Raw genomic sequence first — 24,450 nt, 5'->3', positions numbered from 1 at the left:
GGAAGTAATAAAAAATTAACTTCAGGTGCCACTAGGCAGGGGTAGCGCTAGGTTTTCATACAAGGGGTCAAAAATTTGAAATTTTGTGAAACAATGGATCCAAAACAATAGAAATAAAGGGTTCAAATGACCCCTTAGCAACCTCTGAATGATAATTTTGTGCGCCAAAAGCCACAAGAATGCGCCTATGACCCCATGGCGCAAGTTAGCGCTATTCATACATTTTAGGGCCTAATCACCTTTTTTTTCATTCTAAAGTAACAAGCATGACAAGACTGGACTATGTCATAGCTATCGGCCTATTGCACCTTTTGTAAGGCCTATTTTGAAAGCCTTTGTTAAACATACACCTTTTTGCAAAAAATTTTCACACTGCCCAATTTTGTGCAGTTTATGGTGTAAACATGATCCATGAAGTCTGTTTCTGATCATGCTGATTACTAGCTACATCATTGATGTTGCATAGTTGTGTACCTGACAATTGAATTACGTCATCAACACAACAGCACATCCATTGCCAAACAAAGTGCGTATAGCATCGCGTGACGCAGGTTTGAATAGCCTAGGTTCTTTTTACATGATTGGTGATCGGTCGGCTAGTGTGAAAGGTCTAAGTTGCAAAATGAATTATGCTGGTTTCATACTACCATGCAGCGTGCCGCTGAGCTGTGTGGCGCGCACGCATTGTAGGCAAACCTGCGCAATGTTGACAAGCATGATAAGGGCTAAGGTGCTTGTGAAGCATTTTGTGTGTTAGACTTTAGGTGTCATTGCCGGGGGCACTTCAATATGGAATGGATATAGGTGTAGGGCTGGCACTCTCGCACTAAGGGGCATTCGGTGAGAGCAAAATGTAAAAAATATGGGGTCATTGGGTGAGAACATGACTTTTTTTTAATGGAATCTTTGGGTGAGAGCCAAAAAAGCGCCACAAAAACCTCGAAAATCAAATTTCTAGTTCAAAATCGCTTCAAATTTCATTGTTTTTTCAAAATAAGTAACAAAATCAGTGATAAATGAAAGTTGCTGTTCAAATTGAACTTGTAAGGGTCTTTGGGTGACAGATCAAATGGAAAAATAGGGGGTCTTTGGGTGACAGAGCATGTGTTAAGTAAAAAATATGGGGTCTTTGGGTGACAGCGATGCTGAAAAAGGGGTCTTAACAGCCCTACATACGCGTCACCTCCAAAGTTGGAGTGCCCCCGGACGCATTGCCATTGATAATTCCGCCAGTGACCGCCACTATCGTACGCTTCGTGAGTTTCGCCTTGTCAACATTGTGGAGGTATGCTCTCTAGTTTAATTTGAACTTAAAGGTTTATATTTACTGGCAAACTATACTACTTTACTTGGCATTTCAATTGAATGAACAAAGCCTGACACGTAACAGTAATTGTGTACACTGAGCAATGTACGGCAGCGTATGCTACTGCGTACATAATGAGGAAGTGATTCCAACCATACCAACTCACTTGTGAATTGTGATTGGTAAGTATTTTAATTATTGTATTCAATGTTGTGCATTCACATTGTAGTTTGAAATACCCGATGATCACGGTTGGAGCGCATACATCTGTTTGTTTGTTTGTTCAATCGAAATTTCTAGTATACCGGTAGTAGCTTTGATTTTGGGTTTATTGTTTTAATTCCATAAATCGCATACTACCGTATAATAAATCGCAAGAGTGGAGTACCAGTATGTGAAGATCAGTCAAATAATTGACAAAATTGCCTGCTAGACCATCACCCAGATTTGATACTGTGTGGTACTGAATCATGGAATAGGCCTACTCCCGATTCCAGAAAAATACAGCACTAATTTTTTGGATTAAAAAAATATTATTCTGTTTTGTCGAATGAAACCGGTACCGGTAGCTAAATGAATCCTAATCATTTGATTAGTAATAAAGTCAAATTTGAATATTTGGTTAATTTTTGGAATTAATGTCCAAAAACATGCAATTTTAGGGGATTTTTTGTATGCTGTGACGCAAGTGACAATCATGGCAATCAAGCTCAAAGACTAATTCCGTGTGCATGTGTACGCCAGTGCCTTAAAAGCAATACAGGCATGATTGATTGATACCTTACATCTCTTTCCAATTAAAACAATTTCAGCTGAAATGATTCAATTTCAAAATTTTATGAATAATGCCTAATATGAACGCATCCATTTGTCCATGTTTCAGAAAATGAAGCAATCACTGGGTTGTATAGCTACAAAGTTTTATGTACTGGCAACAGTCATAAACAGTATAATGGTGTCATCAGCAGCCAACAATCACTTTGATCCATGTATATGGAAGGTCTCAGTTATATCCAGTAGCAGTATTGATTTGACTGAAGTTCCTTTACAGAATGACAGAAACCTTGTGTCACTTCAGAAAACACTGGAAAGATTGCAATTGAATAATCTGTCACCAGAAAAACAGGTGAGACAGTTTGTTGTTTTGGTAATTGTTAATTCAACTTTTGTTAACTTGGTGATTTTGTTTTGGTAATTGTTAATTCAACTTTTGTTAACTTGGTGATTTTGTTTTCTAAAATTAAAAACTAATTTAAGGCAATAAGAGACCAAAACAAATGTTTGTAATCTGCTGCAACCAACCCCAGTCTCACAAAACAGAAACAGTTGAAAGATTCCCAATCTTAAAAGTTCCCTAAAAGTTGGAAAATATCTCAATTTAGAGAATCTGATACACAAAATAAAGATTGCCTTCAGATCAGTCTAGTCTTCTATCAAGGCAGCACATAAACCACTTCTAGGGTCTGTGGTCAGCAGCATGAAACATTTTTGAAAAGTGTGGGGAGCAGTTAGCCTGAATGGCCAAAAAGAGGGTGAAAAGACAAAAACGTGGTTCATTTTGCTAAAGAGTTGGGGTGCCCCCATTCCCCAGGATTGACACCAATGATCAAAGTGTTGGTTGTTTTCCTGGGCCTCAAAGAAGAACAGATGATTAATTGGGTTTTTTTTTCCAACTGATTGAGTGTCCCAGGTTAAAGAAGAAATAAAACAAAATAATACAGTTTTCTTTCCCTGGATAAAATATGTGCTCTCTCACAGAATCCTTGTTTGTTGATAGTTTATATTGTTACAGTTTGACTTTTTGTATTTCCAGACCACATACTATTCTTACCCTTACTTCATCCACCTGAATATTCTCTGCAAAGACAAAATATCATCTCAGATGGCTCGCACACTGGTTGCCATGGGAGCACATCCACAAGTAACAATCACCCATAGACCTCTACACATTGATGGATGCCACAATGGAGGCAAGACCAAGTATACCATGATAGGAGCATTGGTTGATCTAAACAAAGACCAACACAGTCAGGAGGCATGCGATGGGATCTCATTGTGTCGTCCGTCGTGGGTGATACCATTAGTTATGGATGAGTGTTCAGTAATGATGCAGGTGAATGTGGATAGTGGATCTGTAAATCGACTTGTCTTGCCAACCAGGTATGGTAAAACTAATATCACACATGTATGTACATAATTGAACAAGGGAAAGTGAGAGTTCCTGGACCTGACCATCTCTAAGGGTACTCAATACCGGGACTCAATATGACACAGTATGTATGGGCAGGAACACCATTGAACCAGTCAGAGTGGGAATTCCTGGGCGTGACTCTCTCTTGGGAAGGTACACCATTGAAACAGAGAGAGTGGGACTTCCTGGGCCTGACTCTCTCTTGGGCAGGTACACCATTGAAACAGAGAGAGTGGGAATTACTGGGCCTGACTCTCTCTTGGGAAGGTACACCATTGAAACAGAGAGAGTGGGAATTTCTGGGTCTGACTCTCTCCTGGGCATGCAGAACACCATTGAAACCAGGGAGAGTGGGACTTCCTAGGCCTGACTCTCTTTTGGGAAGGTACACCATTGAAACAGAGAGAGGGTGAATTTCCGGGCCAGACTCTCTCTTTGGCAAGTACACCACTAAACCAGGGAGAGTGGGACTTCCTGGGCCAGAAGCTGTCAGAATATCTCGTGGGCAAGTGCACCATTGAACCAGAGAGATTGCTACTTCCTGGGACTGACTCTCTCTAGGGCAAGTACACCATATAAACAGATTACTCCAAGAGTATTTGATAAGGAGGGTCTGAAGTTATCTAATTTTAACAAATTGCCTTTTAGTTATACTTCTATAATAAATGAAAAGTATAAATTGTGAACTTCAAAAGTATTTATCATATTGATTTATTTTTGCCTTGGATATCTTTAAACATAGAACAAAATGCTGAAAATGTCCATTAATCATATGGTTTCTGAGACACAAAAGAAATTGATAATGTCTTATAATGTACCACATCTCACTGTTTAAAGGAGAAACAGTTAACTTTGCTGAAATTGGCCATTTTCTAGGTATTGTATATTGTATTTTTCCCTCCCATCTAGACATCTCCTAAATGCTGATGGATACAAAACAGCAATACCAAAGGAAAGCGGTACTAAATTTGGCAGCATATTAGGAACCCGTCTAGATGTAGCAGACTTGAATACATCTACCTTGCTGAATGACAAACCACACAGGATTATATGTATTCCTTCTGCTACTCCCACACTTGTTATTGGAGGAATTGGGCAAACTAACAAAGTCATTGTAACTGCTAAAGAATTTGAGGAGTTTGAAATTATCCAGGTATGTACTAGAATAAGAAGTCTATTTCAGACAGAGGCAACAGAACTCTATTCAACCAAACACAACATAGCACTGACTATATTAGCACAAGTAGTCAAATATAACAGAGAGAAAGAGACTGGGGGAGTTTGAGCCCCCCTCCCCCTCAGTCAGGACCCAAGCTCCCTTTGAGCCCCACCTCATCAGTGTTTACCCTCTCTGAAAATTGGGTGTGCCAAATGAAGCATTTCCCCCCAAATTGGCCCATTTATACAACGTTGCAAATTTGTGTTCGCCAAAAACAATTTTTGCTGGGCCAATTGCGACATACATCCGTTAAATAGACACTGCCCTCATGTGACAGTTAATACATGCAAGTGTCTAAGGTGAAGGTCCTGTTCACCCCTACAGAGTTCGGACACTTGTTACCCCTCAATCATGTCATTTAAAGTCATGCCGCTGCCCAGTGCCACCAAATGATTAAAACCCGGGGCTGGAAAAACTATGAACAGATAATGGTGATGGAGCTGGGAAGTGGTATCTGGTAATATAATAATTTGAAAAGGGGAAATTTCCTAGTGACCCTCATCATTTTTAGAATTTTAGATTTTTTTTAGTCCTGGATACGCTCCTATTAAAGTCCTGCACACTTCAAAGATGCACTAGAACAAAGCAAATTTAGGTGCTATAATGCAGCCTCACGTTAACCTCAAACCTGGTCACCAGGTGATGAAACTATAGGTGTTGAGTTGGGGGTTTACTTTCAAACTTCTTTTAGATGATTATTGATTACATGACTATTCAATCTGCAAAACAGCAAAATATTAGTTGTATTGTAAGTACCTACCAGACATTCAGAGTAGCTGATATCATTGCTTATCAAAATGTTTACTTATGTTTCTTTTCAGATGACCATACCTGCTACAACGATTACCTGCCAAAACTCGGACACCACAGTGACCACACAGCACATCAGGCGGGTAATCTCTCTTCCTGATCGCATCATCTTCAGCACATCTGCAGGTCTCTTTGAAATCTTTGGTTTCTATGGCTTTCTCAAAGATACCAGTGGTGCCTCATCACCAATTTATAGCACTCTTACACCAGTCCTTCCAGGTTACTGCATTCAAGAGGTTGTACTTACAACTCACACCTATACTGAGCATGTTGTTATATTAGCAATAGAGAGTCGGGCTGATAAAGAGGTGGTTTTGACAGCCACAATTCAAACAGGTAAGATAGGAGCATATCCAGAACTAAAAAAAATCTAATATTACCTGGGTCTGAGAGGCTGTCATTAGCTGTCAGCACCCAGAAATAAGCTAATTTTACATTATTTTTTATTTTGATGAGGGTCTAGTACCCCTGGATCGGCCTCAGTAAGGGTGTCCTTCCCTAAATCAGGAATATCTGAGTCACAATATATTTGACATGGTGTAGTGAATGAAAGAACCAAATTAAGTCCTGACACAATTGTAATACTAAAGTGGAAACATAAAGGAGGAAGCATCTGCTACTTTTGTTGTTGCACTTAGTATGATGAGCTAATTTGTTTAGGGATACTACACCCCTGTGGTAAATTTGTGACTATTTTGCATTTTCTCATAAAATGATAACACACTGGTAACAAAAGTTATGTATATTATTGGGGCAAGGAAAGCAATTACTACACTGAAATTTCAGTGACTCAAGACAAGCGGTTCAGTATATATGATAGGAAATAAGGTACATTCTAGCGGTACCTCATTTCGTATCATAAATAACGAACGCTTGTCTTGGGTCACTGAAATTCCAGTGTAGTAATTGGATTCCTTGCCCCTATAATATACATAACTTTTGTTACCACTGTGTTATTAGTTTTTGAAAAAATGCAAAATAGACACAAATTTAACGAGGGGTGTAGTACCCCCTTAAAACATGGTAATACTGTTTAAAGATTATTTCAATATTGGGAAAAATCACATTTTATGATGCTGTCACATTTGTTTTCATTCTTTGCCATGTTATAGGAAAACCATTGGTATTGAAAGAAGTATTGGACGGAAACCAAGACACATTGTGTGAAGCCATTACACAACCAGGTGGGTGCAACTAACATCCCTGCAAACATAAAATGTTTTTAAAACTCGATAAACATGTTTTGGTCAAAATGTTTTTATAATATTTAACCTAACATTTAAAAACACGTTTGGTGATATAAAGACCATGAAAATGTTTTTAAAATTTGATAAAGTCGAAGTTGGTAAAAGATCTAAAAAATGGACTTGAACCAGACTGAATCAAACATAAGTTGACTATTTTTACCTTCAAAATTGCCTACTTGTAAAGTTTTGTATAATTTTTAGTTACATTTGAGTTAATTATATTTTAAAAAATAGGATCTTCATGCAGCATATTGACAGGTGGAATATATGGAGTACACAAAAGCACTCAAAAAGGGACATTTGTCTTACTTGTGCTTGTCAAAGACACAGATGAGAAGACCACATATTATCTTGTCTCTATAGAGGGTGAGTAAAATAAAACGACATGCTTCCCACAAATTTGCATCAATAGATATATGTTAGGAGGGTCACACATGTGTGCACTGTAAAACTTGATTGCCCACCCTAGCAGCCTCCATGGATATACGGCTATGTTTCACTGGTCTGTGGCTATAGTGGGGTTAGAAATTGATGTGTCTTTCTTTGTTGTCACTGGACAGTACATAATTTTCTGAAAATGTTGGTACCAATATCTAATTTTTGCCAAAGTTGGAGATGAGGAAGCGTTGCCCTGAGTCTTTGAAATGCTCAAATACATTCTTTATAAAAATATCTCTATTTTAATCTTTATCAATATTTTGTTTTCTTTAATAAATAGACACATCTGATGGTGAAGTGACTAGCTTTGGTGACTGGACTAAGTTAGCATCCTTCCCTGCAACACAAATTCCTACTGGTGGTAAGGAAAATATTAAGCTAATTGCATAGAGTGAAATTTGATTACTTTTGTCTTTAAAAAGTATGATTTAAAGAAATGAATGAGAGACATGTTAGATAGTGAAATTATGTGCTCATGAAGACATAGTTGAAGGTTCCAATCTTAGTGCAGTGTCCATGATATCATGCTTGTGTAAAGGTCCGTTCATACTACCACTGCATTGCAATATCGCAATGAAGTTAAATACATTTTAACTTGGAAATGCGACGAGTTGCGTTGACTTGCGGCAAAAAGTAATCAATATATCGGCATCGCAAATCAACGCATCGCAAATGGGGTGGTAGTATGAACGGACCTTTAGACAGTTCATGCTTTAAGTCACCTTATTCAATTGCTTCATATTAATGTAAGATGTATCACTGTTATGCATTACTTTCTGTTTATTCATTCATTTATTTCATTCAGTCAGGTGTCAATCAAATAATCACTCACTAACCTGTACTTCCACCACCACTCACTCACTCACTCACACCCCCATCCACCCACCCACTCACTCACCACTCACTCCCTAACCCTCCCTAACCCTCCCACTCACTCACTCACTCACTCACTCACTCACTTGTTTATTGTCACAGACTTAGGACATCCCATCCAGCTTGCTCCTCTTGAAGAAACCATGTCACTTACAGATGCCAACTTGAATATAACTGGTCTGACTTTCATAGGTCTTGTATCACAACATTTGTTCATGTGGGGAAATTATTTACTCTACAGGTAATCTTCAAAATACATGTAATAGTGGTCAATTATTTTCAAAGCAATTTTGTAAGAGAATAAATAGATACATTGGCTCAAAATTAGAAAGAATCAAAAGTGCAGTCATGATGCACTAGAAGCATTTTTTTTTTTCAAATTTGATCCTTGAAATGGTGCCTTTGACTCCCTTACTCATTGTTGGAATGCTTCTCGGATGTTCAAAACGTTAATTATTATGCATCACTTGGACTTGCCTCATCTCACATTGTATTATTCTTTTTATTTTGTAGATACCAGAGTATTTTTAAGACTCCAATCGCGCATCAGTGAGAATTCCGCGAAAGCTATCGGATGTAGAATACCAAAGTCTGCTCACAGTGACCAAAACTAGGGTTTTGCACAAATTGATTTTGCTCTACTGTCTTTGTCACACAATTTTGATGGCGGTCCATCCATATGTGTACAACCCGAACCCGTTCGAGCCGCTTCTTTTTGTCGGGCTTTTTGTTACCATTTTCTAATTTGATCCTTGGAAAAAAAAGTAATATCATCTAAATTGGAATGACACCCCTGCCAAGATCATTATGGTGGCAAATCACAGATTAATTTCATACTTATTCCTTGTCTCATTTTCAATAATTATCTATGCATAATTGACTCGTGGTAATCATTTTGTCATTTTCAGTTCAGATGGTGGTGTTTCCATATTTCTACTGACACAATATACATCATCATCTCAGATTCTTAGCCTCTCTGTGTCACACACCAATGCATTTGCTTTCATCAATGACTTTCAAGAGGTAAGCAGCTGGCTAGTCAGATTTACCTCCTCCGTATCCAGGTCTAGTCATTAGCTTCATGCTCCAACGTAGGTCTAATCATGAAGCTAGTATATGGTCTTACATAGAAATTAAAGCCATATTATAACATTTGCTGAGGAGGATGCCCTCAGTATTTTTCAAAATTCTGTTTTTTACATGATTGTTATGTACTTTAGTAAACTGCAATACCCTGCAAAAATCAAGACTTGATGCTGTAGTTTTGTTAAAAGCCAAGATTTTATTATTACGACGGAAATATTAGTCAAACGCATACACAATGTGCATAACACAGTACGTACATGGCGTGCGGGCAGTCGTGACATATCAAAAGAACCGACATGACTCGCGTTGAATGAGTGGCTCGCATTGGCGACATATGCGCTGGTATTAAATAACCATTTTCTTTGTATTGCCTCGTCTGTTTGGGCCCAAATTAAAAGAGGACATATCTGACAGTGAAAACATACATTTTATACCCCCAAAAATACAATTCTATTCCTTATGGAAATGTCATAATATGGCTTTAAGGTTCACCCTATTATTTGAACAATAGTCGTCCAAATTTTACAATCATTATCCAGGCCGCAGCAGAGTAGGTTCCTTCATTTTGTGATTTTTGAATAGGTAAGATGCTGCTTGATACAATTATATCATATGATATCTCTACAACCTGATTATTCTTGAACCCCCCCCTTAACAAATACTGAAGATCACAGCATTGTTTTACTATCTACTGAAGACAGCACATACAAGATTTGACAGTTTCTTTTGGAAAGTAGATGTACTAAGTTGATACTAAATATAATCAGTTAACTGAAAATTTAGATTTATGTCTCTATTTGCATATCTGATGTATTTATTGTAATGCTAATATCATAGATAAGCACCTCATTAAGACTTTCACAAATCCAAATAATTCCTTTCCCATCAGCTATGGTATGGCATCGTAGGTGACACAGTAGAATTGCACAGACTAAGGCCATCAGCAGGATGGACATTACAATTCTCTACCATAGGCTTGAGACCATCAGACAAGGTTGAATATGGACGTGAGGAGCACACACTGACTTTATTCTTTGACCATAGTGACCAGCTTTTTGAAGTAAGTCTGTAAAACACAGCATGTGCAGTTTTATGTTTTTTCTACAAAAATGACTTATAACATGCGCCAAAAAGTGCACTTTTCACCTGTCAATTATACTCTGTGGGTTCATTTTAATCTGATTTCAATTTTTTGATACAAAAATTCTTTCTGAAGTTTTTTTTGGCATTAATGACTTTATTCCAACCAACTGATTAACACAACATCAATAATTGTTTAAGTCAGGGGTTCTTAATAGGCAGCCCGCAGGCCAAATGCAACCCACCGACAGCTCTGAAATATTTACAGCTCTAAAATGTACAGTCAACAGCAAAACAAGGTGCATTTTGGTCCTCTGTGGCCTGTGAGCAAATATCATTTAGAACCCCTGCCTAGTGTAAGTAGTTCCTTCTCACTGCAACAATAGATATAACTTTTTATTAATCAATCTTTTCTCATTTACTTAATTCTAGTTGATAGCAACCAAAAATGAAAGCAGCGGTAGAGTAGATGTGTTCCGGAGAGCAGCACCCATCAGTGATATATTGGCATATGATAATTACATCAATGCACAAGATAGTGATACAAAGGAATTGAACTTCAGCTCAAGGTGAACAGTTTTGTTTCATATTTCAATTTCAGTCAACAGTAACTTCCAAATTAAACATGTTAAATTTGGTCCGCTTCAATTGATGGCCAGAGTAGAAATTTTGAGAAACAATAAAAGGAATATTTTTTCAGTGCATTATAATCCAATGTCAGCATCAATTTGTTTCTTAAGTGGTTGAATGCCCTATAAGTATCTAAAACAGATCAGCAGCTATATTAGAAGTTATAAGATTTTTTTATTGACACCATTTCAAATGTTATCATAATCCAAGTAATTTTTATGTTGTATGGAAATTTTATATAGCAAAACCTAGTGAAGTTCAGAGTATGTATAGCAATTATGTCATTTTACATAGAAAAGACTGAAAAAGTGCATGTAGCATTTTACCTAAAAAGCAGTTTGCTATGCAATACCAGTCATGTTATGCCCTGGTTGAGACACAGTGTATTTTATATTCCCCCCTCACCTTATACAAAGTAGACATGTTGTATGCTGTATAGAGTGGAAGTTTGTTGTACAAATGTCTTGCCCAACATACACTGAAGGAGACAGATAGGGGACAAGTACAAGTACACACACAGTGTTCAACAATGAAACACACTATTTCCCAAATTCCCATCTTATCTATATTGAACATGAATTGGGCCTGAAAAAGTTAGAGTCCCAATGAATTCTAGGCAGGATTTTGTAAGTTAGTCATGCATTGGTCAAGTTGTTAGTAAATTATATCTCAGTTACCTGTGTAGAAGTCACTTGGCTTACAGCAGTGAAAATTATACCCTTATACCTGCATCTATCTTGGAAGTTTCTTAAGATGTAAATTTCACTGTTTTCACCTCATAATGCCAATTATCAATAATATTCTTTCACATGGGTCAGGAGCAGTTCTTCCAGCAGTTCTTGTCCATTTCTCACCATATTCTTTGAGACCAGCATCAACCAGTTCAATGAAAGAATCCAGCAGTTTGTATTCAGCAAACCACGTTTAGCTGATCCTGTGCAGCTTCATACAGTGGACTCCTTGATGGTGTATCAAGGCGTAGTACATCAAGCCATTTTAGAAAGTTTGAATGATAAACCCAAAGTAAGTTAAACCAAGGCAATTTTGCACATTGAGCATGTTGAGTATTGCATTTTTTTGCCATACCAAGGTCTGGACAAATTTGAAAAGTAACACATTATTCTGTTGTACAGGTTAATAGTATTTAATAATACAAGCATGCTTGTATTTGTGTTGGTAAAAAATGACTATAGTAATTTTTTTATTCTTCCGTATTGCGGGTATCAGCGATCACATAGAAGAGGCAAGGTATCATCCTTCTATACGCCAATAATCAATGGGTCAACCGTGTTGTTATGATCGTTGATCAGCCAGTCAGCGTGATTTTTTATCATTGTGTTCATGAGTATGGTTACTCTGAAATGTCTACAACAAAACTTGGCAAGTGCTGAAGACTTAGGAATCTTATCTTGTATTATTTTTTTTTTATTTCTGCACAGGGTATTTCTGGATTGTATGATCCAGTAGCCAGGTGGAAAGCCTCTAAGTCAGTATTAAAAGACTATTATGAGTGGCTGTACAGGACACAACTTGTCAAATCTGGAATGTATGTACCAATTGAAGATTATGGCAAGGTATGTTGGTATGAAGGCAGCGAAAATCTCATGCAAACAAACAGATGAACCACCTGAACATTTTTTAATCTTTTCTAGGTTTTGCAGAATACTTTGTGTAAAAAATTCACATTCTGCATTTACAATCTGCGGACACTTGTTATTTTTTTGTCTTTGGTTTTAATTATAAATTGTTCCTTTCTCTTGTTATATATCGTTATGAATTCGGCAGACGGCCGAATCTGGATTCGGCTTTTGGTAAATTCATTTTACGCATGCATTACTTTTGAATTTGAGAACAAGGGATCAATGCTGTACATAATAGAGGGCAGCATATCAATTTTTTAACGGAGATCAGATGATAACAGCATAGTAAGTACTCAAAAGAGGGCGGCATACAGGGTTAGCTAACGGTGCATCGCAGTACGGTCAACAACGATATCCGTTAAAAATTCGATATGCTGCCCTCTATAGGTAAAGCATTGATCCCTTGTTCTCAAATTCAAAAGTGATGCATGCGTAAAATGAATTTACCAAAAGTCAATCCGGATTCGCCGTCTGCCAATTCATAACGATATGTATTCAGTTTCCTCTTGTATTATAAATTGTTCCTCAATTGTTTGTTCTGGTTCACAGTGCATAACACTATTTCCTACTTTTATAATGACATACTTTATTGTTTTAGTTTTATGAGGATAATGATCATGTAGATAGGGATCTTCCATCTGTGGTGTACCTAGACCGTGGAGGTGTCTTTAATTTCACTGTGTATCTATCACTTGATCTACCAGATGTACACAATGGTGAGTTCAAACTGGATACAATTAGCAATATTAGATTAACCAACAGGTGTGGAATCAGAATCAAATGTTCACTGAGAGGTGGTTGTATGATATAACCCTAAATTCAAATTGTTCAGGACTATTTTACAAAATCCAGCCTATGAATTTCTATACAAAATATTTGTCACAAAATGTGGATCATAATGCCGCAGTCTTACTATAGTCCATTTGGCTTCCTTTAGACAGTGATGTCAGTGGGCACATGTAATCATGTGCATTTTCTCAAAGAGCTAGTGTGTTTACATGGTGCGATCAAAGGTCTTTCATAGCTGTGCATGGACTATAGACTACTTTGCAGTCCCTTTTCTATCGACAATTCTCCATGTTCACCCCAGCTGTGTCCTTAGTTTTACACATATCCAGTGACCGCTCTGCGTAGAGAAATGGGGCATTGCTGATGGCAGCGGTTATCGTTCTGATTTCATTATGAAATGAGTTCATAATAGAATATGAATTCCAAAAGGGGCTACAAGGAGATAACAATCTGTGGATTTGGAGCAATTGTGAGGTATTTCATACCAAAATATCCAAATATCCAGAGTATATCTAGACTATTTCATAGTTGATGTTTAAGAAATAAAATATGTATTATTAATCATGCAGTGAGTGCATTGTAATGCATGTAATGTTAATATTTACATCTTCACCTCAATTGTTCTACAGCACCATTAGATAGCTTGTGGATGACAATAGATGTATCTGATGTGGCACTCATAGAAGTCTTGGTGACTAGAATAGTCAATTATTTGACTAACCATGTTATATATCAGGTACGTCACTTGCTGAAGCCTTGATGACTAGGCTACAGTTGCCGGCAGAGATTGACTTGGAATGTTGCGTCTGATGTCACCTGTCACTCGAATGCTCAAAGTAGAAACATGCTATGATTGGCTGTCTTGCCAACTGACCTAATACATTACTGGATCTGGGTCACCATTATGTATAGCATCCTTTGAGGGCAGAAACTTGCCATTAAATGCATAGTTATACATCATTCACTTATCCGGATTGTTCACTTATCCAGCCTAGCCCCATTGTGGCTGAATAAAGTACCCAGCAAACACAAAAACGTTTTAAAAATGTTTTAAATAAGTTATATTTTGGCTTTTGGTTTAGGTAAAAACGTTTTAATAACATTAAAATGTCGGGTTATATAAAGGTCATGATAACGTTTTAAAACGTTTTGTATGAAAACACACTACAACAATATTTTTAAATGTTTTCAAAAAATGTTATTGTAAACTATTTTTGCAAACATTTTTGCCAAATATTGTGTCAATACTTAAATAACATTATGTTAAAATATTTGAACCCAGCAAGCACAGAAATGTTCTTAAAATGTTTTTTCAAAACCTATTAATAACATTTAAATGTCGGGTTATATAAAGGTCATGAAAACGTTTTTAAAACGTTATTGAAAATATTTTGGGCAAATATATTTCGCAAAATATTTTTTCAACCCCAAAATAACATTCTGTTCAGAATGTTTTGTATCAAGTTTTCAAGAATGTTTTTGGAATGTTATTAAAACGTTTTTATACCCTTTATATAACCCGACATTTAAACGTTTTCTGTAAAACGTTTTTGTTTGCTGAGCATTAGATTATCAAAAAATGTTTCTTAAGGTTATGAAAACGTTTTATACTCTTAATATACCATTTATATAACCCGACATTTAAACGTGTTCTGACAACCTTTTATAACCTTTTGCGAATGATGTCGAAAACGTTTTGTGTTTGCTGGGTATGCTGTAGTATAGTTTATTTTAACATATCAGTATTTTATTTCAATTTGACTTCTGTATTGATGATGTTCATGCCTACTCATTTTAATGTGAAAGGTGCAAATTCAAGATAAGGGCATGTTTCAACAGCAAGTACTACCTGGACTAAGGCTGCACCCAGCATCAGTATTACTTCAAGCTTGGAATTCAGCCTTTAAATGCACTCAATATACCGATATGAATGAAGAGGAATTACAGGTAGGTCATGTCATCATTATTGAAGACAAGAATAACAAGATGAAATAAAGGAGATAAAGTCAAATTATTTTGACTTTTGACTTTGACTTTGACTCTCCAATAGTGAATGGGTGCCCATCTTTTGGCTGCTCTTTTGGGCTCTGTGTATGAGAGAGCATAGAGTCAGTGCTATGTTTTCCTAAACACTCTTTCAAGATAATTATTTTATAATGATACCATTGTGTCTTTCATTGTAACGATATGGAGAAAAACAAGTGAATTTTCTTATTATTATCTTTGCATTTTGTCCATTTTAATTACCTATCTCAGAACTAGTCTGACCGACTAAAGGTACCTTTTGTAGGTTGCATATTCCATACAAAAAATTCCTGATAGTCTCTTTTAATCTGTTTAATAGCTTAATCCTAATACTGTCACACGATTTTGGACCGTTTTGCCACTAAAGGTTCAGACTCAGATCTAGTCTGACCGACTAAAGGTACCCTTTGCAGGTTACATATTCCGTACAACAAATTTTTAATAATGCTTTTTAATAGCTTAATCCTAATACTGTCACACAATTTTGGACCATTTTGTCACTTGCGGATCATTCATTTTCTTAACAGGGTAGTTATAGTATGAATGTGCTTCTAGGCTGTGCTCCAGGAACAAGACTCATATTTGATCTGAATTCAACTTTGGAATACACTACAAAAGAGTTTGGCGTTATCTATGATTGCCCTGCAGTACGAACCAACCCAGATATGCCATGCTTTTATTACAAACAAGGTAAGCAGGTACAATGTCAACCTTGTCCTTAGTTGTCCTTTTTGTTTGTTTGGTTTTTATATCCTTTATTGTGTTGTTTTGGTGAGGATCTCAAGTTAAGTTAAAGATTACTTCAGGCTTAAATTTTTTTAGCATAAGATAAGGACATGTTTGACAATATCTAAAACCAAAGAAGATGCATTTATAATAATATATGTTCAAATGAATACATACATACAAACTTCCCAATACAAACTATAAGATGACTTGATTACATCAAATAATATGGTAGCATTACATCAAAGTGAACAGTGACCGAGTGAAAAATGGAAGATTAATGGAATAGTGAAATAGGTAAAGACTACTAGATCATGTAGGCATGAGAAGTGATGTGATTTATATTGCTTCTCTTTGTTTCAGCCTTTCATCCTTTCTTTCAAGTACTGGATCTTGTGACAGGCAGAGCAGAGTTATTCACTGGCAACTACACATTTCGTGTAATTGGAGGCAGTCAAGAGGAACTCACAGATATCAGATACTATGACCAGAAAGAGCAAGAGTTGTACAATCTACAAGATCAGTATGTATTAATCAAAATATAAAAATGAGAGACATGTTGCAAAATTGCAAATTTGAATTTAGATAACATCTTTTTATTCTTAAGGAAACAAATTAAACTTGAAACAAACAAAAAACAACATGTAGTTCGGTGAATGAAAATTATTTTGTTTCTCGTGCATCCTCCTTCAGATGCCTCTCAAAATAACTAAAACCTGATGAAATATGCAAAATGTTGAGAATTGTTGCTAAAGTCTATAACACAATGAAATGCATTTTTACACTATATTTTTACTTGTAAATAATGGAGTCAATCACAAAATGACACCAATTTGAAGGGAATAAAAAAGGCTTTGTGTCAATAACCTCAATTTATTTAAAAGTGTTTTCAAATCTACAACACAGGCTTTGGTACCCTACATTTTGGAGGGTGACAGCCGGGGGATGATATTACACAGTCCCAACTCAAAATACAATTTCTACAAATTTGCTAATCCATGCGATGTTTTTGTCTGCCTTTTCTTAGAGGTCTTACACAAAATGACACCTTTTGAATATACATCTTCTTGTTTCTTATCAGTGGTAAAGATGAGACCTTAATCTGGATTCCAATTGAAGAAGAGATCCCACATACCAATGATTCTACAGTGATATTCAATCATGAACATAGTGGAGTAATATTGAATTGTCAGCAGTACTCGGCCTGTGCAGATGTACCACTGCAGGTCCCATACGCACCAGAGTATTATTTTCTGATTGAAGTATCTAATAGGTGAGAGTCTTAGAAACAAGTTCAGAAGCCACCATTACTACAATTTAGACAAGTTATTTGTCATATGAACCGAGCATAATGTGTGTGCTCATGATCATATAATTTTGGACTGGTGATACATCATGCTGCGGGCATACATTATTGATCACAGTCCATACCAGAACTCTTTTAAACAATTTTAATAAGCGGTACATGTAAGTGATCTTGAATGTTTATTAGGGTGCATCTATAGCCCCCCTATTTTCAAAATGTTAACCCTGATTTTTGTCCATATCATAAATGTGTTCCACTATCAAAATAAATACCTCACACAAAATTTCATCGAAATCGGACCTCGTCCTATGGGGCCACCGGCCATCAGAACACTTATGATAAGCTATACCACAATTTCATAAGGCAGCTATTTTGATTCATATACTTTGTGTGCTTTATTATAGCTGCTGTTTTCTCAAAAGCCAAGTGCATCAATTTAAAGATATTTTAGACCATTTCCAAAGCATTTTCATATTTTTTTGTAAATGGCAGCTATGTTTGCAGTCTTGATTGCTGTATCAAGTAATAGCTGCCTTACATTTATAAAAGAGTTTCACAATCCTAAAATGCTATTTTCAGCACTCGCTATTACATTCATTAAGAAGTTCAGTGCTTCTTGAGGAGTCTGGTTTTAATCATCAGTGTTAGATTTGCGCTTTCCGAGATTTGGTTCATTCTTGTGGCTTAGTTCAAGAACTTGTAGTGCATTTTGGTAGTGCTTTTCCGTTCTTGCTGCATCCAACCAAGAAGTCCGTGCTAAGCTGTGTACTGCGTTCTGCACAGTGCAGTGCACAGTCGTTGATAACATATTGATGGCTCCAATGTTGGCAAAGGATTCTTGATATGCTGAAGAATTTGACCATGTATCTTCAGTGAGAAAGTCAGTGTTTATTTGAAGGATGTGGATAGTGAATCATGAGTCTTCATTGACCAAGTCTCCAAGAGATGTTGCAGCGGTGATGTTGGTTGGAAACTCAGGCTTTCCAAAGGTTTAAAATCCAATCCGCTTCTTAGGTGCTAAGATATCTACTGCAGGTTTACCTGCAAGGAGTTTATCAGCGAGTGCACATCGCTCATCTGTGGGCTCTATATCACTAAACAGTGCAAGGGGCACCATCTCTCAAGTACCATACCATACTAACATTCTGTCAAGTACCATAGGTGACGCTTCAAAGCTTTAATTGCACTTGAAGAAATGACTGGATTCACAGCCTCATACCCCGGGCCTCATACATGAGCAACTTGTGGAACAGATTGAGGTCATGCCATGGGGCATCAGCAGCTGAAGTGCAGGTCAACCACCACAAACTGTAGATCAGCAGAGTGGTGAAGATAACAAATTCTCTCAATTTGGGCACTTGATGGGTGGCTGTTATGATACCTTGTGGCAGCCGTGAAATATGGGCTTCAAGCAAACAGATCTTTACTGAGTAAAGTAGCTTTGCCATCCACCTGGCTTTGTGGAGAGCTCCAGGTTGCTTGAATTTAGCTGACAATTACTGCATCATTGCTTCCTAAGGTGTGGAACCCTTGATCAAAATCTTATTCAAAGGACTGATAAAAAGAAGACCAATAATTTACACATCATGCAGTATTACTTTGCTCTGATTGTTATTTATGTTTATTGTTGACCTTTGACCTTGTTTGGTTGACATTTGACCTTTGTTGACATTGAACTCTGTTGACCTTTGACCCTCATCTGAATATCCAAGAAACAAATCCCACAGCAGAGTATTAAAGTTAAGTTTGATATGGCCCTCTTCTTTCCATTACATGCATTATATAGGATATTAGTGTGTTTTTAGAGTGCAAAGTTCAATTTACTACATGTTTCAATGGACAAGCCCATTTTCGGATTTCAAGCCTGTGGTGGCCCCATAAGACTAACTCCGAATTCAATAAAATTTGGTAGGGATTAGTTTTGGGACAAGTGGAACATGTTAAGGCTATGGACAAAAATAATGCAAACTATGGGGGCTATAGATGCACCCTAATGTTTATATTTTCACCAGTCTTTGTGACAGCAATATAGGTCCTTTTTGAACAAAAACCTTTTTCTTTGTAATTTCAGATATGTGGATGCCAGTAGAACCTATTGCAACTATACACTACAGTTTATAATCAGGGTGCATGGTTTCCCAATAAGTCCCATGCGTTCTATTAGGATTGTACTGGTAAGAACAGGTTTTAATGTTTCAATCTTGGTCAGGATTCAGGAATACAATAAAAATGACATGGGTAGTGGTGTACTGACCAGGGGTACTTTAGTTTAGAATACAGAAAAATCAACTGAAAATAGTGTTGTCCATCTTCATATGGCATGTTTAGGTCATATACCAATTGATATGACTTTGACATCACCTCACAGTCATCATAGTTTAGCTTCCAGTTGAGCTCTTAGAATTAAGCCACCGAGTACCAAGATATGAGGCCAAAATGTAGAAATTAATTTTTATGATCTTTTTCATACTTGCAAATATGGAAAATGTCATTCTTCAAAAGTGAGGATCTCTTCAAAGGGGAGAAAAATTATGGGGCAAATTCTCATAATACAATACTGTGCAATATTTGCTTTCTCATTATTTTGCAGTGGACATTTTTCATAATATGCTCATCACTGTTAATTTTTGTGGTGTGGAATCACAACAAACAGCATCCATTTGTTAAGCCAGCATTCCTGAAAAGACGCAAACCCAAGATAATCCCAGCGGTGGTCGTACAAGACGGAGATGGTAGCTATAAAAGAAAGAAGAGAGGAAAGAATTATCAGTCATGCAAACAAGAGCAAACTCTTTCAGTTCCTGCAATATCTGTTGGTAAGTTGCTCCAACACTCCTCAACCTAAAGCCCCTATTGTCAGCTGATACTAGTGGAATTTTTCACCCTTCTGCACTGTAGGGCATAACTATAATCAGAGACAGAATTAAACAGACTAGTATGCATCTGATGTCACTGTAAATTAAACTCCCCACAACCCTTTATTGATTAGTATTGCATAAAGGGAAGATTGATTCATCTGGAAAAACTGAATCACAGAAAATGGCGAAAAATTATGGTACTTTCACAAGGCAAAAAGCAACTTTTCTAGGCATTGTTGACATGGTGCCTTCAAGAAAGAAAGTTTCCTATTGCTGAGAACTAACTTTTGAGATGGTTTGTATGTTTGAAGGTGCAAAATTAATCATAAGGCATGCTGTTTTAACCACCGCATTCAGAAACTCAAACATTCGTAAACAAACTGTGACCGAGTTGATTAACAGATGACATCAGATGCAAGCTAGTATTTTTTGTCTTTGATTATAGCAGGTAACAGACAGCAACAGCCTCCATGTAAAAATATTTGTGGGTAACATCGAGACCAAAAGAATGAAAATTACCTTTAAATCAGCCCTTATTGGGTCCTGTTTATGAAAAAAAAAAACCAGAGCAAAGTTCTCAACAACCTGGCTTTTGCTCTATCAAAACATACAGGTTAGTTACGAGCCTGAACCAGGACACATGGTGATGGCAGGTAGATCTTTCCATAGCCAGGTTTATGATCTTTCAATCTGAAGCACGCCTGTGTCATGATCAACTGAATCAGTATTTTTCTATACTTTTGATCTTCAAATCAGTGCAATCAGTTTGTCAGAAGCTATGATGGTTTGATATCTTTCAAAGAACATCATGGATCACTACAAAACATTGTAGGTTGTATTTTAATCGGGATTTTAATGATAAGAGTCACTTGTTGTTTATTGTTTTTGTATTAGTTTTGTTCAGGTTTGACAACCCTGGATAACCAAAGAAAAGGCTCTTATGAAGCTTATTTCTGTTGGGCCCATTTGAACACCAGGACGGGCTGGAACAGTCAAGGGTTAACACCTTACTATCTTCTCAAAACTGACTGTGAGCCAGAGGTACAATGGCTCTTCTGTACACAGGCCGATGGCTTAACATCCCCTCTAAAGGACAGAAATCTCTCAAAGTTCATATACCCAAATCTAAATGTACAATGAGGAGAGAGGAAGACTGAATTGAATCCACAGATATTGCCAATTAAATTCAGACAGTGTATTTTTCCATGTCAATACCCCAGCGAGTTTCTACCACCAAGGATCAAACCCAGGACCTCATGCACCAGAAGCAAGAATTATAACCACAGAGCCATACTCTCCCTACTAAGCTCTACTATGTTCAAAATCTAGCTTCAAGATAGAGAGAAGATGTATCAAGCATGATGTTGATTTATTTATGTACTTCAATATTTCATATAATATTATTGTATAATCCACAGCATCTTCTGAACAAGTTCTTGATGTATATTCAATGGAATCAGCCGTATTCAGAAAACTGAAACGAGAACAAGACTGTGAGTACTGCAGGTTGTTGAAATATTATAATACATATTAAACATCTTTATCAGATACAGATAATGCTGAGGAGATTAAGCACGGTTTGCACCATCTTGCATTTGGGGGTCCAGGTCATCCAATTTTGACTATTTGGATTCCCTCCAAAAAAAAAATTGAATTGGCTATTTAGAGTTTGCGGACCCCCAAGTTTTTAATGCTTATACCTCTGACTAAAAGTCCAAATTGGAGTATCATCAAACTGTTTTATAGTTTTATCAACCCTTTTACTGAGCCACATAAGGTTTTCTCTCTAAAAAGTAGCTGTCCTTGTATGTATCTTCCTTACATGTTATTATTTCTTTGTGTAGGGAGTACTAGGTTCCTTTTATAAAATTCTATCATTATTGTAGTTGTTTGGAGTACATTATTAACAGGATATATGCGTAATGAATTATTTGAGGGCTCAGCGCAAGAATGCCTCATCTCCATTCAGATTCAAAGAATTCTGGCCTCAGTGGCATTGGTATATGATGCAAGTCTGTTTCACTGGTGTGTGGCTTTATTTTGGTGTGGATAGAATGCACATTATAATGAAAGACAGAGATAAAAAAGACTGGTTCGCATCTGACGTCAAGGCAAAGACGCGCCGTGATTGGTTGCCGACCTGGGCAGTACGGCATTTTCTGTCTAGTCGTCAGAATTTCAGACGCGAACTAGTCTTTTTATCTCTGTCTTTGAATCTCATTTTTGCCATGGAAATAAGACTGTGTTGCTCAGAGCCCTTAAATTTGGCATTTTGCCAAACCTCAGATCTAACCTGTAATTTAATATATCCAGATCAGTACCTTGGAAGTAAAGTTTTGAGCATTAGTCGGTCAAAGGAGCTAGAGCCAATTATGTCAAGGTTGACAGAAGAAAGAAAGAAGAAGAAACTGCCCGAATGAAAGAGTCCAGCCGTTGCTCAGCTGGACTAAGAAAAGGGAATAGTGTAAGGACAGCAATAACCTTTCATCCTGATCATATTGTGTTCTATTCTGTTCTCTTCTATGCAGCCATTTACAGCATGACAGAAGCATCTACAAGCGATGCCAGAGTACCTGGTGGTGATGCTGTCCCATTAAGACCATCCACCATGGCAACATCTCCTATACCAGAGGAACCATCTATGGAATCTAATCTATGAGAGATTCTAAAAAGAACCTGCTCAGCTGACTAAATGACGCATAGCCTTAATGGCTATAATCGAAGAACAAATTAAAAAGACTACTTTGCGTCTGACGTCACTGTCAATCACACTTCTCACAACCCTTGATTGGTCAGCAATGTGTAAAAGGAAGATGGTACTTTTACTTTTACAAGGCAAATGCAACTTCCTAGGCATTGTTAACATGATGCCTTTAGGAAAAAAGTTTCCTATTACTAAGACCTAACTTTTGAGACGGTTTGTATATTTGAAAGTGCAAAATTTTAACCATAAGGCACGCTGTTTTACCACTGCCTTCAGAAACTCAATCATCACGACACTCGTAACAAACAGTGCGTGAGTTTGATTGACAGATGACGTCAGACGTAAACTAGTCTTTTTAATTATGTCTCCGATTGTAATTATTATAACATACAACATGTTTCTACTGAATTGATGGGTGATGTCAGGTAATACACTGTAACAGTCACCGTGGAAACAGATCAGGTGCAGAGTTTGAGGTTATTTGGAGGGCATTGTGAAAAATCTAAACATTTTGCTTTGGACCTCGGAATATCCCGAGGGGCGTATTGTTACCGATGCAAAGTTATTAACCTCATTCATAACCGTCACTTTAATCTCTTCACCTTACAAAAAAACACAAAATTTTGCTCAAAAGTTTATAAAAATAGATGATCTTTACATCCTCCCTTTCCAAAAAGCGATCAGGCTAAAACAGGCCGACCAATAACAAAAGTGCGTATCACAATCTGTGCAAATATGCTAGCGCGCAATCCAAATATGGCAGCCAGCGCGCGCGTAGTTTGTTTGACGCACAACACGCAAACGCCTGTCAATTGTGTGCGACATTGGAACAGTTACGCATTTTGCGGGCAATTGTGAGATATTAATGCCCTCGATTTGCGTTTGCGTTTTCACAAATAACTAAATGTGATTGGATCGTACGCATCGCGTTTATTAATGAGGCTTTGAATGATCCATAGTAACCTCACCTCAACTCGTTAAATTGGTCCACATTTGTGTGACGGTGTATAGTGCTCAGTTGAACATGCTCTACATTCCTATGGTAAGGGTTGGTAACTCTGCATTACAAACGGATCCAAAATAGCCAAAAAATCCCAGCAAACACAATTTAAGTGTTTTTAAAATGTTATAAACATGTTTATTTGTCAAAACCTTTTAATAATATTTAAATGTTGGTTTATGTAAAAGTCCTGAAAACATTTTTAAAATGTTTCATGAGGAAAACACAACAACATGTTGTCAAAATATTATTGCAAAATATTTTGGAAAACGTTTTGGCAAAATATTTTGTCAACTCATAAATAACATTATGTTAGAATGTTTTGCATAAAGTTTTCAAAAATGTTTTTTGAATGTTGTTACAATGTTTTATATCCTTTATATAACACGAAAATAAGACGTTTTGTGTAAAATGTTTTATTTACTGGGAAGATAGTACATCTGACTGTAAGAATGAGATTCAAATACCAATGAAAACCAAAAGGTTTTTAAAATAAAATGTAAGTCTTCACTTTGCACATTT

At 36.9% G+C, this 24,450-nt stretch overlaps 3 protein-coding genes across 3 annotated transcripts; all 3 read left to right on the top strand.

The window, feature by feature from the left end:
- Positions 1 to 2,196: 2,196 nt before the first annotated feature.
- LOC140152058 (cation channel sperm-associated protein subunit gamma 1-like) lies at positions 2,197 to 9,724 on the top strand. Its single transcript, XM_072174358.1, has 10 exons — positions 2,197 to 2,432; positions 3,120 to 3,466; positions 4,407 to 4,650; positions 5,538 to 5,862; positions 6,639 to 6,710; positions 7,008 to 7,139; positions 7,492 to 7,572; positions 8,187 to 8,325; positions 8,993 to 9,107; positions 9,710 to 9,724. The coding sequence occupies exons 1-10, from the start codon at positions 2,259 to 2,261 to the stop codon at positions 9,722 to 9,724; spliced, it is 1,644 nt and encodes a 547-aa protein (XP_072030459.1). The 5' UTR covers positions 2,197 to 2,258.
- A 1,577-nt stretch (positions 9,725 to 11,301) lies between these two features.
- LOC140152057 (cation channel sperm-associated protein subunit gamma 1-like) lies at positions 11,302 to 15,304 on the top strand. The gene is made up of 6 exons (XM_072174357.1): positions 11,302 to 11,306; positions 11,699 to 11,903; positions 12,320 to 12,454; positions 13,119 to 13,236; positions 13,939 to 14,045; positions 15,116 to 15,304. The coding sequence occupies exons 1-6, from the start codon at positions 11,302 to 11,304 to the stop codon at positions 15,302 to 15,304; spliced, it is 759 nt and encodes a 252-aa protein (XP_072030458.1).
- A 563-nt stretch (positions 15,305 to 15,867) lies between these two features.
- LOC140151823 (cation channel sperm-associated auxiliary subunit gamma-like) lies at positions 15,868 to 23,409 on the top strand. The gene is made up of 7 exons (XM_072174147.1): positions 15,868 to 16,024; positions 16,424 to 16,583; positions 17,142 to 17,333; positions 19,438 to 19,540; positions 19,957 to 20,182; positions 21,643 to 21,717; positions 22,753 to 23,409. Exons 1-7 carry the CDS (start codon positions 15,874 to 15,876, stop codon positions 22,881 to 22,883), a joined length of 1,038 nt encoding a protein of 345 aa, XP_072030248.1. The 5' UTR covers positions 15,868 to 15,873; the 3' UTR covers positions 22,884 to 23,409.
- Positions 23,410 to 24,450: the final 1,041 nt, after the last annotated feature.

This window comes from Amphiura filiformis, chromosome 5, assembly GCF_039555335.1.
Source record: "Amphiura filiformis chromosome 5, Afil_fr2py, whole genome shotgun sequence".
NCBI classification, from domain to species: domain Eukaryota; kingdom Metazoa; phylum Echinodermata; class Ophiuroidea; order Amphilepidida; family Amphiuridae; genus Amphiura; species Amphiura filiformis.
The sequence above is the reverse complement of the archived record's forward strand: the minus strand, read 5'-3'. Positions and strand labels throughout refer to the sequence as shown.

Bases quoted from the DNA above. Each gene is read 5' to 3' on its own strand.
- LOC140152058 (XM_072174358.1), top strand. From the start codon at position 2,259: ATGGTGTCATCAGCAGCCAACAATCACTTTGATCCATGTATATGGAAG. The intron at 7,140-7,491 runs GTGAGTAAAATA...TTTAATAAATAG, and splicing joins TTATCTTGTCTCTATAGAGG to ACACATCTGATGGTGAAGTG. The intron at 7,573-8,186 runs GTAAGGAAAATA...TTATTGTCACAG, and splicing joins AACACAAATTCCTACTGGTG to ACTTAGGACATCCCATCCAG.
- LOC140152057 (XM_072174357.1), top strand. The intron at 11,904-12,319 runs GTAAGTTAAACC...ATTTCTGCACAG, and splicing joins GTTTGAATGATAAACCCAAA to GGTATTTCTGGATTGTATGA. The intron at 12,455-13,118 runs GTATGTTGGTAT...TTATTGTTTTAG, and splicing joins CAATTGAAGATTATGGCAAG to TTTTATGAGGATAATGATCA.
- LOC140151823 (XM_072174147.1), top strand. From the start codon at position 15,874: ATGAATGTGCTTCTAGGCTGTGCTCCAGGAACAAGACTCATATTTGAT. The intron at 19,541-19,956 runs GTAAGAACAGGT...ATTATTTTGCAG, and splicing joins GTTCTATTAGGATTGTACTG to TGGACATTTTTCATAATATG. The intron at 20,183-21,642 runs GTAAGTTGCTCC...TATAATCCACAG, and splicing joins AGTTCCTGCAATATCTGTTG to CATCTTCTGAACAAGTTCTT.